The sequence below is a fragment of the Mastigoproctus giganteus genome, chromosome 9, assembly GCF_048544385.1.
Source record: "Mastigoproctus giganteus isolate SK-2022 chromosome 9, ASM4854438v1, whole genome shotgun sequence".
Lineage (NCBI taxonomy): Eukaryota > Metazoa > Arthropoda > Arachnida > Uropygi > Thelyphonidae > Mastigoproctus > Mastigoproctus giganteus.
In genome coordinates, this window is record NC_143583.1 from 138,686,940 (window position 1) to 138,706,305 (window position 19,366).

General features: G+C 34.6%; 1 protein-coding gene across 4 annotated transcripts in view; it reads left to right on the forward strand.

Moving 5' to 3' along the window:
* Positions 1–19,366, forward strand: part of LOC150080768 (plexin-A2-like) — a 1,384,718-nt gene that overhangs the window by 1,111,054 nt on the left and 254,298 nt on the right. For all 4 annotated transcript variants that reach the window (XM_090381170.1, XM_090381171.1, XM_090381172.1 and 1 more), the window contains 2 exons: positions 3,492–3,585; positions 14,281–14,529. In XM_090381170.1, the coding sequence (XP_090237296.1) occupies positions 3,492–3,585; positions 14,281–14,529 (343 nt within the window). The remainder of the gene's footprint in view (positions 1–3,491; positions 3,586–14,280; positions 14,530–19,366) is intronic.

Consider the following 19,366-nt stretch of genomic DNA (forward strand, 5'->3'; position numbering starts at 1 on the left):
TAATGTAGACAAGACTTCATTTATAGCTCGGACACTGCATGATTTTGTTAAGGAAAATCTTTTTGAAAGTCTTGCCTAATCAATTTGATTGGATACTACGATGTGGTCACAAAAGAACTGGATGCAGGGAATAACTTTGATGTCATATATTTGGATCATAGAAAGGCTTTTGATACTGTTGCACATGGAAGACTGCTGAACAAATTGGAGCAGTGTGGGATTGGAGGCAAATTGCTGCAATGGCTAAAGGGATGGTTGAGTGGGAGAAGACAGAGAGTGGTATTAGCATTAGTAGAGGCATATGATGCAAGAAAGCAAGCTTATGCAGCATCAGCCAAAAAAAAAAAAAAAAAACCACTCCCATTTCACCACTCCATTTGTTCCAAATACCTGTCCAGCTCAACCTTAAATTTATTTAGGCTAGCAACTTCCACAACAAAGGATGGAAGTTTATTCCAACTACCTGCTGGCTAAAGGGAAACTTCCACACATCTGTCCTACATATGCCTTTCCTCAATTTGAATTTATGCCCTCTCAGGTGATTATTCTGAGCAAGAGGAAGAATCCCATCAGCATTGAGCATTCTCAAACCATTCAAGGCTTTATACACCTCAGTCAGATCAACTCGCAGGTGCCTAGTCTCTAGACACTGTAATTTGCAAAATTTAAGCCTTTCTTCATAAGAGTAACCCTTTGTTCCGTTCACTAATCTTGTTGCCCTTCTCTGTACTTGTTCAAACATCCTTCTTAAAATGAGGCCCCTAGACCTGTATACAGTACTCAAGGTGTGACCTGACCATTGCCTTATACAAGGGAATAATCACCTCCTTATCCCTGCTAGAAAAATTCCTGTATATCATTGACAAGACACCATGAGTTACTCTTGCAGACAGTCTGCACTGCTCAGAAAACTTCATATCTGCCTGCACAATTACCCCCAGGTCCTTTTCGTACTCTACCACTCTCAGTGTAGTACCACAGAGTTGATACGATAATACATTTGGGAAGCAGTAACCCCAGAGTGATACGTTACTCTGGTGTTACTGCTTCCCATATGTAGTACTTTACATTTGTCAATGTTAAACGTCCTTTGCTATTTCTCAGCTCATCTGCTCAACTTTTCTAGATCCTGTTGCAGCAGCACACTGTCATTAGTGTCCTTAACAACCCTGCAAACTTGGACATTAAGCTTGATATACCATCATCAGTATCATTTATAAATACAGAAAACAACAATGGACCCAACACTGAACCCTGAGGGACTCCACTAATAACATTAGTCCACGATGAGCAGTGTCCATTGATTTACACAACACAGTAGCAACCCCCAAGGCGGAATGCGCTGGTCCCACAGGAACTAGTAGTTGTTAGTGACTCTATTGTCAGAGAAACGGCGAACTTACTATGTATAAGGGATATAAGCACAACAGGACCAGGGTATGTCTGCCGTGGGGCAAAGGTTGATGACATTTTAGAGCAGATATAATTTTTTTGAGGGTGCAAAAGGTGATATTGTTGTACTCTTGGCAGTAGGAGACCGGCAGAATTACTTAACAAGTACAGGTCACTATTGAAAAACAGCCGTGAATTAGGGTTGAATTTGAAAGTGTCTGCAATTCTGCCCAGACACAATAGGAAGAAGTATATGATGAGAATCTTGTCGATCAATTAGGCCCTGGAAAGATTGTGCAAGGCTGAAGGGGTAGAATTTTTTTCAGACTTGTCTGTACTTGTTAACAGGAGAGACTGCTTCTACAGGGATTGGATACACTTAAATAGAAAGTGTGCAAGAATATTTGCTGATGCTATCGAGGCAGTGTTAGATGGGTCGGAAAACTGCTATCTTGGAAGGATACAAGGACTAATAAATTAACAGTAGCCACTGGCAGAGGTGAAAGTGATTCTTGCACTGCTTCTATTGGAATGAGCAGCAGCCTGGAAAACAAGATACAGGGTATTTTAGAGACTGCTGGGGGTCATTGCGGTACAAATAAACACATGGGTTGTGTTAGGGTAGCTAAGAATAGGAACAGGTGCATGTATACTACTTGCATGTACACCAATGCTAGGAGTTTGGTAAATGTAATGAATATGAAATAATTAATGTACTTATTTATTAATTTTAAATTAAGTTATATTTTAAGATTTTAATAAAATGAACTAGATGAAATAAACAGTAACAATTATCACAAATTTATATTTTGTTTTTGAAATGAAAAACCTTTTTCAGCTTAGGAGCACAGCCATTTTTCTGGCCTTTTTTCTCTTTATCCAAGAATGAAAAATTTTGATCATAAACCAAATGCTTCGATTGGCCTCATAATCGGCCAGAAGTTGGCTAAATCTTTGAAAACATCTTAACTTGGAAAATTTCTCAGTCATGAGTGGACACAGTTTTGTCGTGCAGTCTGCATTAGCATAACAGAATAGTAATTCTTTGTTTACTTAATTTTCCACCATTACAGACTCCTCAATCAGTAAGTATTTTGTTTGGCAGAAATTATAAAATATACCCATTCCATCAAGATTAAAAATATCCTTTGCCTCATTTTTCAAGAATGAACTGTACAGAACACAACTAATCTGTGGCCTTTTCTTGGTCAACTGATCTAGACTCACCATAAACATTTCACAAAATTAAGTTATTCCTCTCCTTAAATCCTTGGAGCTGGTCACTGCTACATTTGAAGTTGCTAATTCCATGTTGTTATGCTAGCTTATCAGCCCTTTTCTTGCAAAATTTGATCTGATACTGGCAAATAAGCTGCATACATTTGTTAGTACCACTCAAAGTTTTGTTTCAAGCTTCTCATATTTTACACCACCGATTTGTTTCCTTATTTTTTTATTGCTGATCCAGTGTCATGGACTCTTGAAGCCTTTTCTGATTTTTCAGTATTGTAAACAAAGCAGGTAAAGGGATGTCATATTATTTTGCAGTGTCTATTTTACTTAATTGCTGTCATATGTGCTTTGTCACCATAATTGCTAGATGTGGTTTAGTATAAACAGACTGAATTAATTTAATGACACAATTTCCAAAAAGAGAGATTCCTTTTAAAAATGGCACAGAAAATAGATTTTAACAAAAGATTGTTTGATTGGCATAACAATTGCAACTGACCTGCTATTGGTGTTTTTGTAGTGTATTTATGTTGTAGCTACCATAAATTTACATTTTTTACATAAAAGAAAATTAAAGAATCAGTGCTATCTTTTGGGAAATGCAGAACCAGCTAGTAACATTATGCTGGTTGTGGGACAATAATAGAACAACTGGGATGATCTTTGTATTAGCCACACAAAATGACATTATTTCTCATGGTATAAAAACAGACTTTGTAATATGTATTAACTGATTTTGTGATAAATTAATTTGCTTACATAGAAAAGCCTATAAACTTCTTAGAACCTTTTTAAATAATTGAAAATTTGAACTGCATTAATTCATTTTATTTAACTGTAAATTATATTGTTACTTGTTTTTTTAGTGGTGGTATTACAATACATTTTAAAGGCACAAATCTAAAGTCTGTTGCAAACCCCCAGATGTATTTAATTGTGGATGGTAGACGGTATAATAGTGTAAGTACATTATTGAATTAAACCTTTTGAGTATTATGTTTTTGTTATATCTTCTTAGTCTGTGAATAAAAAAAATTGCTGACGGTTTATAACATCAGTACTGGGCTTATACACATTTTTGTACATTTTTTTTTTTTATTTGAAAATTACTTTTATTTCATTTGCACCAATTTAAAAGTGTGATATAAAGAATCTGCAAAATATTATGCACAGTTGTATTATGTTATGTTAGTCATATTATATTATGTTAATAACAGATATGTCAATTCGAAAATGCAGTATTGAACTACAATAGATATATAGAAATACCAGAAAATGTTTAGAAATACCAAGAAATGATGCAGCAGACAGAGTAGCCAAAATAGCAATGCATCATCTAGAATTATAGTTCAAGGGAGCACCTGGTGACTAGCTATAATATATAACTGAAGCCAAGTCCGGTGGAATTACTCCTGTTAAGAAAAAGCATCCAATAAACTGTTCAGCATTTAACCAAAATCTGAAAATTGGGTGAGTGGTTTGCAACAGTCAAAAAGTTTTCCCAACTAGACTGAGGATCTCTAACATGCACAATGTATGCTTTCCTTACCACTGGACCCCCCCCCCCCCCCAAGAAGATGTCTTAAAGCTACATTTGCAATATGGCACAACATGCTGGCTGGTGATGGCCAGCAAACCAGGTCACAACATAAATAGTCGTCAAAATGAAAAAACTGTTGGTCGGTAAGTTGGCAAGACAGACCTGACTTATTGTGTTGGGTGTAAATTTTTAGCCTGTAAACACCTAGCTGGCAAGCCAGCGACATTGAGGATGGTTTGCACACGAACTACTCAAGTCAGTTGTTAACTGTCCTTGGATCCTCCACATGCTTTGTAATTTTCTTATTCATTAATTATACAAGCTTTACTATAGTGGTTTTGTTTTGTCGTATTTAATTTTGTAGAAAATGAGTAGTACAAAGGATTCAAACAAGTGGAACAAGGCAACACCATTGGTTTTATAAAACACTTCCTGCCAGCACCACAAAAAAGAGATGCACAACAGTGCATAGTCTTCCATCTCTAAAAGTTTACTGAAAGGTGGACTTGATTTTGTGTGCACCTCAGAACAGGCTGGAAAGCCAGCTGCCGGCTTGTCCTATTGCAAATGCTTGTAAATTTTTCTCAACACTTTGGGTTCTAGCCAAAATGCTAGCAGATGACTTTTTCCAGCTAGGGGAGTCAGTCTTCAATCAGTTAAAACTCTAAAATATCTGGGAGTGATCATTGACAGGCAAATGCACTTCATAACCCACATAGCATAAACTTGCAGACAAAATTCAAAAATTTGTGGGCATGATTGCTCAAATTACAAGGGAAGAATGGGGCTTCAGAGGTAAAGCATTGGCCTTATTTTATGACTGCATTTTCCTGCCAATTGTGGTATATGCATCACATATCTGGTTGAGCTCTGCTTTGCAGAAATTCAATGTGGAAAGATCTTTTCAATTCAGCAATCTATTCTGTTGGAGATGGGTATGTCAAATTGTGTTTACTGATGCATTTCAAGTTTTGACAGGTCACCTACCAATGGATTTACTTGGAGTTTCTATCAATGAGGTATCATCTAAGAAAGGAGCTGCCATATAACTATTTTGTCACTTGAAATAGATTTATTCGAGTTACGAAGAGGATAGGAAGCATCTTTAGACAGAATTGGTAAAACAGTGGCAAGAATGTTGAAGCAAATGTGTGAAAGGAGCAATAAAAAAAAAAAAATTTCTTCTGTTGGTAAATGCTAATGGTAAATAGTGGGAAACTTGGTTTAATCCCAATCTCTCTACAACTTATCCTTTGACTGGACATGGTTCCTTTTTTGCAAAATTAAGGGGATTTGGAGTCACTAAGCATACTCTATGTACTTGCAGATTCCTGGAAGATTGGAACCATCTTTCCTATGAATGTGTTGAGTATTATGATGTGAGGGGAACAATTAATTGAAGTTGGTGCAAAATAAAAATTTTATTTATTTTTACACACTTTCAAATTTTGTAGTTCAACTATTCGGGAGGAGGAGGAGGAGGATCTTGTTGCAGTTGGAGGGGCATGAGCCAGATACTGAATGACAGTTAAAAAGGGCTTGAAAAGGTCATGCCATGCTACATTAGAATGAAATATTATTATGAGTGATACTGTTCTGATTATAGGTGAGTCTACCCTGTGAACACTACAGCTTCTATGAAACCTCCAGATGCCTCCTCCACTAACAGGTGATTCAGAGCAGTTGAGGTAACCCCTAACGCTTTTTTGGGAAGGCTTGTTTCATACAAATTGGGGCTCCAGTGGAGGATTTGACCACCATAATGAGCCTATTGGATTGCATTGTGGTTACTCTGGATGACCTGTGATGCTGTGGTGTTATTGTGGTTCCAGGGACTGTATATAGAGACTGATTGAGGTATTCCCCTTTACTGTTAACTGCTGTACTGTTGGAATGGTTCACGTTTGAGGAAAAGTTGACTTCCTCATTGTGACCATAATTCCTGGTTTAGACATCTGCTTCCAGGATTGGGCTTCTCCTAATTTTGAATTTTCATAGTACACCTACAAGTGCCAATTGAATCCTCAGGGATTATTGCAACCTTATGTTGGAACTTTATAGTGTCAGATACCTTCATGGCATTTCATTATGATATGGACATTACATTGAGAATGAATTGACCCTGTACAAAGGAATCTGAGTTAATTGTATATCAAAATTAATGGTACAGCATTGTAAATAGATTATGGGGTATTCTATTTACAATTAAAAAGGAAAGCTGGCTGGGATTGCATAGTACAGTAAATAATAACATAAACATAGCATAACTACATCCTAGAATTAACCATTAAACCTATATTCGAAGAATTTCCAATTTGTAAATTACAGAGGAATGTCTTTAACCTCCCTGTAGTACACAAAACAGTACCTAACACTAATCATGCCCAATTAACTCTTTAATTGTATAAAAGCAGTAGATCTTTAATCACACTCTATAAATATTGGAAAATAATATCTAGCATCACCAGGTGTACCAAGACTAGCATGATAAAAATCAGAGTGCTGATTGTATAGCAGTCCAAGTAACTTTTCAGTGGTTAGCTACCAATCTCATTCTTTTCTTTTAAAAAGTTTTGAAAGTCCTCATAAACTCATGTTAGAAAAGACAGCCACTTCTCATAACCTAACTAGCTATGAACCTTTCATTCTCTGCTTAGTCATCAGTGGTGCTCCCCCAGTCTTCATGTGGCAGGGGAGAAAACTCTTGCTCAGAGCTGAAAGGAGTATTTTCTTTTTGTGAGTTATGCCAATCATGGTATAATCCATGAAAAGAAGACTAAGTACAGGAACTCTAGAAATTCTGGCTTTGAACATTCTGTAAAAAAAGAATCATTATTTTACATTCTGAAAATATTAAGAAAAATATTATTATTATTAAGAAAAATTAAAAATTAATATTAAAATATTAATATTTTTAAAATATTAAAAATATTAAGAAAAATATTATTTTATATTAAGAAAGCAATGTAGTACTTGTATAAACAATGGTGACATTTCTCATTTTTTAGTTTATTCAGTGAACTTCATTATCTAGCATAAACAACTCCTGAAAATTACAGCTATGTTGCTGATCATGCATTGTGAGCTACTTAGTGATCAGTAACCAGTTTGATGTCACTTTCAAGACTGAAGAGAGATAGAAAATGCCCAGTTTAAGTGCAGCTGGGAAAATATATGCTTCATTAAATGTGTGGTTCATATCTTTCAAAAATATTGGCTTACTGATGTTCCAAAAGAATAGATTTATTTCCACACCACTGTGCTCTTTGCCAACTTATAACTGATCGTACAGCTCATCGGCTGCATGACAAATTATAATGGTGGTAAAAATAAAACTTAGTGACCATTTTTATTACATGTGGAGAAATTTAATTTCTCCAGAGAACATTATTAAAATCAAAATATGTTATTTATTTTTTATTTTTTTTATGAAAACCCCAAACACGAGAGGTATTGGAATCTATAGTACTTAATACCGTGCTTGGGTTAGAGGTTGAGAAGACGAAAGAAGATATTTGTTGACATTCGATCTGAACTTCTGTAGACTGTAATTTTCAGGAAATATGTATAAAGGAATGTTGTTCCAGAAAACGGAGTTGAATGAATAAACGAGGAAGATGAAAAGTTGGATCTGTGAGTTGGAAGTTGGACAGTAAATGGATGTTGGCCAGTGGCTGCATGTGTTTGGACTGTTTTGAAAGAGAGAGCAGGAATTATAGACGGCAATTCAGAAGAACTGTGCCTATGGAAGTATCTGTATAAAAGGCATGCAGCAGAAACAGTACGTCTGAGACAGCGAGTGGAGAGATTCTGTTAGAGATGGGTATTAATTAACCTACCTGCCCTCTTCTGAATGGAATCTAGAAGCCTGACAGAGGTTTTCGAGGCACCGTTCCAGATGTGGGAACAATATTCCATGGTAGGATGGATTTGTGATTTGTACAGAGTGAACAGCTGTTTGGAAGAAAAGTAAAACTGAGAGCGAAAGAGAAAACAAAGTTTTTTAGATGCAGAGAAAGCAAAATTTGTAATTTGCATGTGCCAAGAGAGATTAGAAGTCAGGGTAATCCCCAAAAGAGATATATCATTTTGCCTAGAAATCGGAGTGTCACCAAAGATGAGCATAGGAGCAGAAGAAGCCTTTTTGTGAGATATAAGACAAGACTGAGTTTTAGAAGGATTGAAATCAACTAAGTTGCCTTTGTCCCATTGGAGAATAACCTGGAGATTGGCATTTAAGGAATTGGTAGCGGATATTCGAGAAGTTGAAGCTGATTGAACAGGGTAAGGTTTCTCAAAATGGAAAGTGGAATGCAATGTGCTATCATCAGCAAAACTATGGATAGGATTGCCAGTCAGTGAAAGAAGGTCATTAATATACAAGAGGAAAAGAGTGGGGGGGAACTGAACCTTTGGGGGACACCAGCATTAGAAGACAGAGAGCCATCTGTCATCACCCTCAGTGAGCAATCAGAGAGAAAACTGGATAACCAATTACAAAAAACAGTTGGCAAACCATAAGATGGAAGCTTGTTTACGAGTAGAAGAGCCTTTGATATGTCAAGAGCAACTGCTTGTGTTTCACCGAACTTTTCCATTGAATTTGTCCACAAATGGGTAGCATATGCCAGAATATCACCAGTGGCTCAACACTGACGGAAGGTTTCTAGGTAGTTTAAGAGTTGGCAGTTAATTGATTTCTCCATTACTTTAGAAAGAGTAGAAGTAATTGCAACAGGATGATAATTGGATGGGAGGGATTTGTCACCCTTTTTAGGAACTGGCTGGCTATGAGCAAATTTCCAATCAGAATGAAAAACACCTTTGGAATAAGAAAGTGAAAAAAGGTGACAAAGAACAGGAGTACGTTCAGAGCACAGGTTTTTGAAAACAAGTGGAGAAACACCATCGGGACCTGGAGCTTTCTTAGTATGAAGATTCGTCAAAATCCTTCTGACGGAAGACCACAGGAGGCATTGAATGGAGCGTCTTGGGAATGCTGGGAGGTGTTTTACCAAGATCATTAATACAAGAGTTGAAAGAAAAATGGGATACTAGCAGGTCAGCTTTATCTTTGGCCGAAGTGACAACAGAACCATCTGGTTTTGAAAGAGGTGGTAGCAGAGATGGCAAAAGTTGCACCCAATAGTTTTGGCAAGAGACCACAATGCTCGGCTACCATTAGGACAATAAGAAAGTTTTCTACTCTTAGCCTGTTCAAAGTCTAGTTTGGACTGATTAATAACTGCTTTACAATTGTTGCTAGCTTTGGTGTAGGCAGAAAATGAAACTGAACAATTGGATACAAGCCAATTAGGATATGCAACATTCTTCTCTTGAACAGCCTTAGCACATTTATTGGAAAACCAAGGTTTAGATAAAGGGCGAGATTTTAAAGTGGAGTGTGGGATAAAGGATTCCATTCCTACAAGAATAATTTCACTAACATGATCTGAGCAAACATTGACATCAGAAGTTTTGAAACAATAATCCGACCAAGAAAAAGAAGAAAATAAATCTCCCAGGTCATCCCATTTTGCATTCTTGTAATGCCAAACAATAAGAGGTTGGGAATACCCATGAAATAAAAGCTCCATTGGAGAAGCAACAATCACTAATTTGTGATCTGAGGTACCTAAAGGACCACTCACTTTGACTGTGTACTTAGAAGGGTTGTTTGTGAGAAAAAGATCAAGTGTGTTATCTTTATGGAGGATTGTCTGGTATTCTTGTAGGTAAATGAACGATCTATGCAAAATCATTAGTAATTGCAAAAGCCTCAGCATCTGGACCAGCTGGGTCGATGTGACTAGAAAATGGAAACCAGCTGGAGTTGTGATTATTAAAATCACCAAGGAAAATTACCTCACTGTTAGGAAAGTTGGAATGGAGAAAGTCAAGTTGCAAAGAGAGGAAGTCAAAGAGCTCCAAGTGATTAGTAGAGTTGGGAAAATGGTAGAGACAACAGATGAATTTGACACAATGAAGTAGAGAGATTTTAAGCCAGAGAAGATCGAACAGAGGAGATTCAAATTGCCAAATCTCTGACAGGGAATATCGGAACGAACATATGCACAAGTACCACCTTTGAGGCAAAAGGAATCATACAGTGAATAATTTGGGCAACTGAGATGAGCAGTAGTTGAATTGACCGATAACTGAGATACTATCAGAAAAAGTACATGTGGTTTGCAGACTACAAGTGGAAATGGACATCGTTGAGATTAGAATTGAGACCACATATATTTGTGAAATGAACTAGGAAGTGTTTGGAAGGTTTAGATCTTTTTGCAGATAAGTTTACTCTATTAGTTTGATAATTCATGGTGTATTCAATAGTAAGAAAAAAGTGGAGGTGGGATATGCTGTATGAAGTAATTAAAATTTTTGGATATGGCATACACATGGTAAGAGTATAATCAGATCCTTGGCATAACGTGACCTCGACAATACCCCCCCCCCCACATACACACTACTCAGACTCCCTCCAGTCACTATCTGGAAGAGTAGAGGTAGCAAGATTATACATTAACTGATCCGGAAGCCTCCTAAAGAGTTACCAATAGGTTCGGTCCGGTATACTAACTACTAGCTGCCCTGCAAACACCGTTTTAGAGCTGTACCCTTGAATTGTAAGGAAGATTGGATCTCACCATGATGTTCTTCATAACAGTCATACTGCATGATGGAAGAGATGGGGAAGGATTGACTGGAACTTAGCTCTGGAGACTAAACATGATTTCCATCACATCAAACCTCCAATAACAAAGGGGTGGTATTGCACCGGTTGATGAGAGTCATCTACCACCTAGTATTGCCTGGTAACACGGGGGGGTGGCATTCCTCCATGTGGTGTGGGTGCCAGACCTCAACCCCTGCTTACATTGGTTCACACGTGGGTAGTCACCCACAGTGTGCTTGTGTATGGAGGTTATACCCAGGATTACTAACAGTCCCAACATCGTGAAGGTGCAAGCAGAGGATTTAACTGTTACAGACTGTTGTGTTAGGACTTCGCCGAAATTAGGTCCACATTGACTTGAATGTTACCCGAATATCAGTTCCTTCAGCGTTTTAGACTCCCAGGTAGCAAGTACAGCTTGTCTGGAATATCTGTGACAACCTCAAAGACCTATTGATAAAGATTGCCTATAACTCATTATAATTAGTCCTTAAGGAGAATTAGGAAATATTTTTTCTCCTCTAATGCAAGAGCATTTTTTCTCTTAGGCACATTCACTGATATTAAGCATGCATTTAAAATTGACTTTGCAATACATAACAATGTTTTAATTAACATAAATTGTTATTAAAATTTTAATCACTAACATTACCTTTTAGTCATTGGTATTGGTGTTTAAGTGCACAAGGGCAGCTGAGGCCAAAATGGACCACTTAGTGATTACTGTTAAGTTAAATGTAAATGAGCTCAGTTGTTGGTGCTTATTATTTATTGAAATATACTTCTACAAACTGCTTGGCCACTAGGTATGCTGTTCAATTTTGAAATATGACACCTCTCAGTATCAAGGGTGCAAAACTGAAAGAGGGAATTTTTTTTTTTTAATGAACACTTGCACAGATATTACGCAAAGAAGGCATATCATTTAAGGATATAATTAAAATAGAATTTTTTTTTTTTTTTTGTCTGTGGATTAGTTTTCTGTTGTATGATGATGAGTTTGAACTTAGTCAAACTTGCAGTATGGACCCAGGGTGATATACACAGATGGAAATTCACGCTTTATAAGATTAAGCCTGTATGTTTCCAAAAAAGGTGTATGGTATTCATAACTGAGGCACTAGTATATTGTTCTGCCAAAAATAGTTAACAGTGAAGCTATAAACTTCTCTGCCCAGCTTGAAACTGTCAGTGTATAAAAAGAAATTTTTGTTCTGGAATTTTTAGATAATAAAAAAGACGGAAGCTTTAAGTGCAGTCCATAAACAACCTGCCCAGACAACATCTCCCCTTAACAAATTCATTTTATTGCCATATAACTGTTTTCCTATGATCAATGATGTATTCAGTCATTGGTAATGCAGGATCAAAGATGATCCTGCATTACTAATGTTCCCTCTAATTTTTCTTATAGCTGCGTGGTGCAGAAATGCACCTGAGTAAAAAAATTTTCACACAAGATTAAATATGTTCAATATTTTTAAAAATTGTTTTAATTATAAGTAGGGACATACATACAAACATAATAAAAAAAAAAAAAAAAAAAAAGGTTAACAATAAATTTACACTTTACAGTTATTTATTTTTCTTGGAATTTTTCTCTTCTGTTCTTTGTAGAAATCCATACTTTGTAGACATCATCTACATTTATTGTTGCACCTTTAGCTAAATGCAATTTGATTCTCATAAGGTCACTTAAATGATCTTCATGTATTCTATTTCGATTTTTTTGTTTTAATTGAATTCATCGTGCTAAATCCTCGCTCGCGGTCTGCACTTGATGCTTGAAATGTTCCCATAATATGATAGAGAATGGATAAATTACAAAAAAAAAGTATGAAATTTAAAGTGTCACTGAAAGTTTTAAATGTTCCAGTTTTAGTATTTTCAGCAATTATAAATTTTAATTCCGAATATTCTTCTGATATTTTAGAAATAACATCACTTTTGTTATTTGTAATAAATTATAAATATTTTTTTGCAAGGCGTATCACATTAAGTTTCCCAAAGTCAAAAATTATTGCTTTCATTTGTGATAGCATTAACATCAAATACTTTCCACTCGTTTAATTCATCATCAGGAAATCTGTTATCTAAGTGATCACACACACATTTGATAAAGTGAATTATAGCTGCAGTGTCGACATCACTTTGATAATACTTCTTTCACATTTTCACTCCAGAAAATATTTTTTCCAAGTTATTGGCTCCCTAATTTGTTTATTTTAGCTTTAACATATTGATGTGCATCAATAACATTTAAACAACTTTTTTGTAGATTGCAAAGCGATGCAAGCTCTCCTAATACATCATTGAATGCAATTAATGCCACATGATATTGTGAATTTATCAAAATTTTTAAACAGCATTTGCTAATAGGATCATTACATTCGTTAACTTGCTCATTGCAATAGTCACTTAATATTTCATAATTTTTTACTAAAGCATCAACTTCAAAATGTCTGGATAACCATATGACTTCATTTAATGGTCTAAAAGATACAACATCGTGTTCTGTAACCTGGGCTAGTTCTTCTAATTTTCCTTTTTTTTATGCTAGACCTGCTAAACATTGTGGATACATTTTTTCACGTGTCGTCCAATCCTAAATCTTCTCGGTGTGCAACACAATTTTGTTCAGATAGATGTAATATTTCCTTTTTGAGAATTGCTGCTATTGCATTTTTCCTTCCAAGCATAACATGTGCTCCATTTGACCACAGAGTATCTTACTACTCTGTTGATTTTAGAAAAAATTAAATTTTTTCTAAAATCGACATACTGTCACAGTTTTGTAAGCTTCAAAATGCCTCTAAATACTGTTTAGTAATATGTTTCATTTTTCACTCGAAATTTAAAATTCAAAATTAATACTTTTTGTACTAAAATATCAGTACTTTCATCTACAATTAATGTGTGGAAAGTAGATTCTCTTATTCGTTCAGAATAATTTTTGCTTCTCCAATTTTTAGGTATATCTATAAATTTTACCATGTGTTCATGAATGTCTTGTACAGAGTTCATTGATGCATTAATTTTTATGGCTAATATCACATCATTAATTAAAACAGCCGTATCAAAATTTGATTTCAATCATTCACTTCTTTCCTTTTTTATGTTACATACTTCTACAGTTTCCATCAAAATACTTAAAATTCCACTTTTTTTCAGATTACGTAACTTGGTATTACTTAACTTGATTTTTTTTTACCCTTATGCAGAGTTCTTTTTTTTTTTCTCAGATATGTGCATAGCCAGGCCTGCACAGAATATATTAACTGATTATCTACACCTACCAATGAATTTATAAAACTGTTATTCATTATGGACACATTTTCTTAAAATCCAGTAATGCTATATAATACTCATCATTTATGATACTGAATGGTAACAGAAAAGAAAATTAATCTTTACCTTTGTGCATATTTTCTAGACGTGCACAAGTGAGAGCTCTAAAGAAATGAAATGTAAGAGCCCATCTGTTCCAGAAGACCTTCTTAAGTTTGCCGGAGATGATCCTCTGGAACTTGAATATGGTTTTATTATGGATCACGTAGAGCAAGTACAGAACCTTAGTCGTCGTAATTTTGAAAAATTCCGTATGTTTCCTAATCCAAAGTATGATCGTTTTCCAGAGAAAAATCATGTCAAATATTATAAAAGTGACTACCTCACTATTAATGTAAGTAGTTTTGGTTTAATTACAATGCACTTACTATAATATTTTTTTCACATGAAAATACAATTACTGTATTGTATAAATTACTAATGCAATTCACACAATGTAGTTTAGTTTGTTTACTATAAATTACAATGTAATTTATACTAAACTTGACTAATAGATAGTGGAGAAGGCACTAATTGTAAACCTGTTTATTAGTGCTTTTAAATTGCCATTTAGATTCAGCAGTTGCTTCTGCTACTCCTTACAAATTAGATTTTAAATCCAGTCTATAATTATAAAATGCCCTGTTTCAAAATCATGTGGTGAAACTAAAACCAATAAGCTGCATCTGCTTAAGTATCATTTTAAACATGATTTCATTAGCTATTAATCTTTTTTTAAGCACATCTAGAAGCATTGCTTGAACTTTCATCCTTTCAAATGCATATAATACTTCTTGTTTATAAAATGCTGCTGAAATTTGATACAACAAAAACCCTCATAAGATGTTTTTAAAAGTCATTTTTTAATGACTCATAAGATAGAACTATTTTTTCCCCTAAATTGAATTTTGAGCTTTAGAAGAAGATTCTCATTGCAGTAATCATTTGTTCCATTTTATTGTGCCCTTTGGTATTCTGAGCACATTGAAGAAGTATAATTAGCACAGTAACTTAACTTAGCTTATTAGTGTGCAAAATTAATTGCATTTATTATAAGCAACAAAATTCAAATCAGAATGATCAAGAGAATAAAAAAGTTCAATGAATTTGTGTTTGTTGAATTAGTAATGTAATGAGTGCCTCAAAACAATGGCTTATTTTAGTAGTTATTCACCCCCCCCCCTAAAAAAAAAACAAGTGTGTTTGAGTGGTTTAACTTAACTTTAACAGTTTTAAGCCAGAATAGTTTTATTGCCTCCATGTGATCTTATACGGTCAGTTCTGCTATAATGCGCATTTTCATTCCAACGTGACTGATATATTAGGGAACAATGCAGTATAATACAATTTCGTCTGCGAGTAACACCAGGTGAGCGAAAACTCAGCATCAAGCTGAATAGAGGCCTGCACAGCAATAGATACAACTTTATGAAGCTTAAAAAATGTCAAATATGTGAGAGCTATATTTCCCATTTACTGGAGTTGTATTGGGAGACACTCTTGTCATTCGCTGTATTCACAAGATCACGGGATATTGTAGGCCGACTCATGTTTTCAGGACTCATGTTTCTGTTCAAACAGAAATTTCGTGAGGCGTGATAGCATGAGCTGAGGAACACATTTCTGGAGGTTACAACCATAAAAAAATAAAAACAATTTGCAGTTCCCGGTTTATTGGCCTTTTCTGTTAGAGTTATCTAATTATAAACAGATAGTAAACTATCTTACTGCATTTTCAATAATACCAGTAGCTGGAAGGAATTGTGTGGGTTTTTACATTATTATGGTGAAATGTTTCCCCTTCCATGAAATTTTCAATCATATAAAAAAACATAAATAAATTTTCAGAATCTTCTTCATTCCTATTTTTTAAGCTTCATAAACTTGTCTCACTTGTGCAATTTGTATATCCCATGTTCGTCGTTATTGATTGTTTTATCTTTTTTACTGTTTTAAATTTTACAATCCAAAAAAAAAATGTCAGTGAAGAAATAAGAAGAAATAGAAGAAATATCAATCAAGATAAAATGCTATTTTTACTGTAATATTTACTAATTTATTAGAAATTTAAGATATTTAAACCTGTGCTAACAATTTTATTGGATTTCTAACTTTTTTTAGTGTTTTACTTACCAAACTTGAACTTTTTTTTTTTTTTTGAGTGCTCTGCCCCTATCCCTATTTTTCCCATAAGTTTTAATGTGCAAAATTCCATAACGTGGAGTTTTTAGGAACACATGTACCACATTACAGCAGAACTGACTATTTGCATTTATGAAATTTTAGTGGAATTCTGGAATGACTAAACCTGCTTATTAACTGTAAAAAGTTTTTCATTATAAGAACACTGTGCAGTTTTGTTTGTATGATTTATATTTTGACCTATGAGATATGAAAGGAGGGAAAAAAAATTGTTGGATTTCTAATTTTTCTATTTCGAATGAAATTTGGGGAGGCTCACAACTTTCTAAAAAGAGTGAAGTATAAAATTTCTTGAAAATCTGGTTGCTAAGAGATCTGTTGTTTCATGTAGGTAGATTGGTGAACATATTTAGAAACAACCTTAAAAGAAATATAGAAAATTATGGGTATGAAAAAAAAAAAAAGTATCCTGAAAAATAATTTAAAATAGTAGTTGTACCACTTTCAGTTCTTACAACTCCTCTAAAAATGTTTTAGATGCTTTGTATATATCAATAAAAAAAGTACTGTTTCTGTATCTATCTATTCTATAAAGTTATTCATTAGGGGATAGATAAATTTAAAAGACAGAATTGTAATTTTAAAATTTCAATATGCTCTAATCATAAAACAGGCAAAACTATGTTACTTAAATATTGTTTGAGCTCAAAATGGAACCAAATAAAACGATGTATGATTTTGAAAACTTATAAATAAAGAGTAATATGAACTTGTATGTTTTTTATTCTAAAGAAAGATATGTAATATCTTTCTTTCTTTTTATTGTAAAGAAAGATATGTAATATCTTTCACATACCTGTGGTATGTAAACCACAGGTATGTGAACTAAGTTGTTAAACAAATTGTCTCAATCTAAGAGACAGAGAGAGAGATCAGTTCTGCTCTGACACAATATCTAAATCAAGATCAAAAAATCAGGAATTTTTTTCAAAAATCATTTATTTTTAATTTCATTTAAAATCATTTATTTTTAATTTCACATCTGAGATAATACCTAGGGGGGATGGGGGCGGGAGTAGCATGCCAAATTTAAGAATTCTTTAGAGACTGCTCATCAATTAAGAAAACTTTTCTCAAACTTAGTCCACAAGAAACACTGTTCTCATGATTGTATACAAACAAAATGATGTTAGCAAAGGTAATGAAAACTGATGAAAATGATAAAAGAGTGCAAAAAAAAAAAAAAAATAAAAAAATAAGAGGAAAATTACAAATGGATATTCTTTGTGGTGGATGAGCATAGAAAATGAAGTTGCTTGACGATTATTGCTGGGCACTCTCCTCCCTTTAGTCTTCTTTTTCACAGTTGAATTGGTCAGCATAGATTTCAGTTAGAATAGTAAGTTGGCAGTAAGCTTAGTGGAGGTCGATTTTTGTGAAATTTTGGAATTTTGAATACTTTGTACATAACTTCTTAAATATTAATTTGTTCTCATTTTGACTGATTGTCCAGCAATAGAGTGAAATGATTTTCAAATCAAATCAGAATTTAAAAAGGAAAAAAATTCATTTTCTTTTCATGTAGTAATAACCTCTACATATATTTATATATCACATGATTTACTTTTGGAAACTTATATCAGATTTCCATGAATTTATAGTTCCAGCTTTTGTATGACCAAATTGGACAACTGATATTGCAGCAGCTGTTTGAAGATTTATAGATAATTCATACATAAATGGAAATGTTATTTGAAATGACCTTGTGACTTATATATAGGTACATTGTAGATTCCCCACTGATTGTACATATGAAGTGTGCTAATAAAGTTCCTTGACTGGTGCTGTTGTGATCACGTTCAATGAGTTCAAAAAATAAACAAAAGTGACATGTGATAATTCAAACTTTTTCCAACAGATGGTGGTACAGAGATTGTCCAGTAGGTTGACAGGTTGCAAGTAACAACCAGTTTCGTTAGTAGTGTTAACGTCCCTTTTCACAATTTTGCAAGAGCAGCGAACAAATAACAAATTTTGCTTTAAACTGGGAAAATCTGCAGCAGAAACATATGAAATGTTAAAAATTGTTTATAGTGATGAGAGTCATACCACTGTGTTTGAATGGTATAATTGGTTCAAAGAGATGTGATGATTTTTGTAATGACTCAAGAAGGGCATCCGTCACCCTCTCAAATTGAGGACAAAGTTGCAAAAGTTTGAGAAATTGTGGCAAGAGACCACAATTTTTTATTAGACCATCAGCCACCATTCTGATCATTATCAGAATAGTGGCTGATGGGTTGTATATTAATAAGAAGACAATTCGTTCAGAACATGCAGTGGATTTAAATCATCACCAAGGCCCAAAAAATTTGGTTTATAGAAGTCCAGGATCAAGATGATCTGATTATGTTTTTCAAAAAATGGTGTAATTTACAAGGAATTTGTACCTGAAGGGGGAGACTTAATTTTGTTGAAATTTATGAATACGATGTTGAAAATCATAATTAGATATGATCTTAATTAGAGGCCTCCGTAGCCGAGTGGGCAGGAGCGGGAATGCAGTAGCACACGCTCTTTGAGTAGACTGGGGTTCAAGCCCCTGACTGCTGAATACGGTCGATCTGCCAACCCGCACTGGACCAGCATGGCAGATTATGGTCCATTTCCCTCAGCATGAATTGTTGTGGAGGCTTCCATCCTGCAGTGGGTTGATAATGGCTGCACTTTACTTTTTTTTTTTTTTTTACTTAATTAGAGCTGCAGGCAAAGGCAAAAGTGATTCTTTCACTGCTACTATTGGCACATGCAGCAGCCTGGAAAGCAGTGTGCTGTCTGGGATTCAGACCGTACTGCAGGTCACCATGGAACAAATAAATATGTGGGCTATGTTAGGGTAACTAAGAGTAAGAACATGTGCATGTATACATGCATTTACACTAATGCTAGAAGCATTGTAAGTAAATTTGATGAATTTGAAGTACTGATTAAGTCATTAAATGCAGATTATGGGAATACCGGAAATATGGTGTAATTCTTCCACTTGCTGA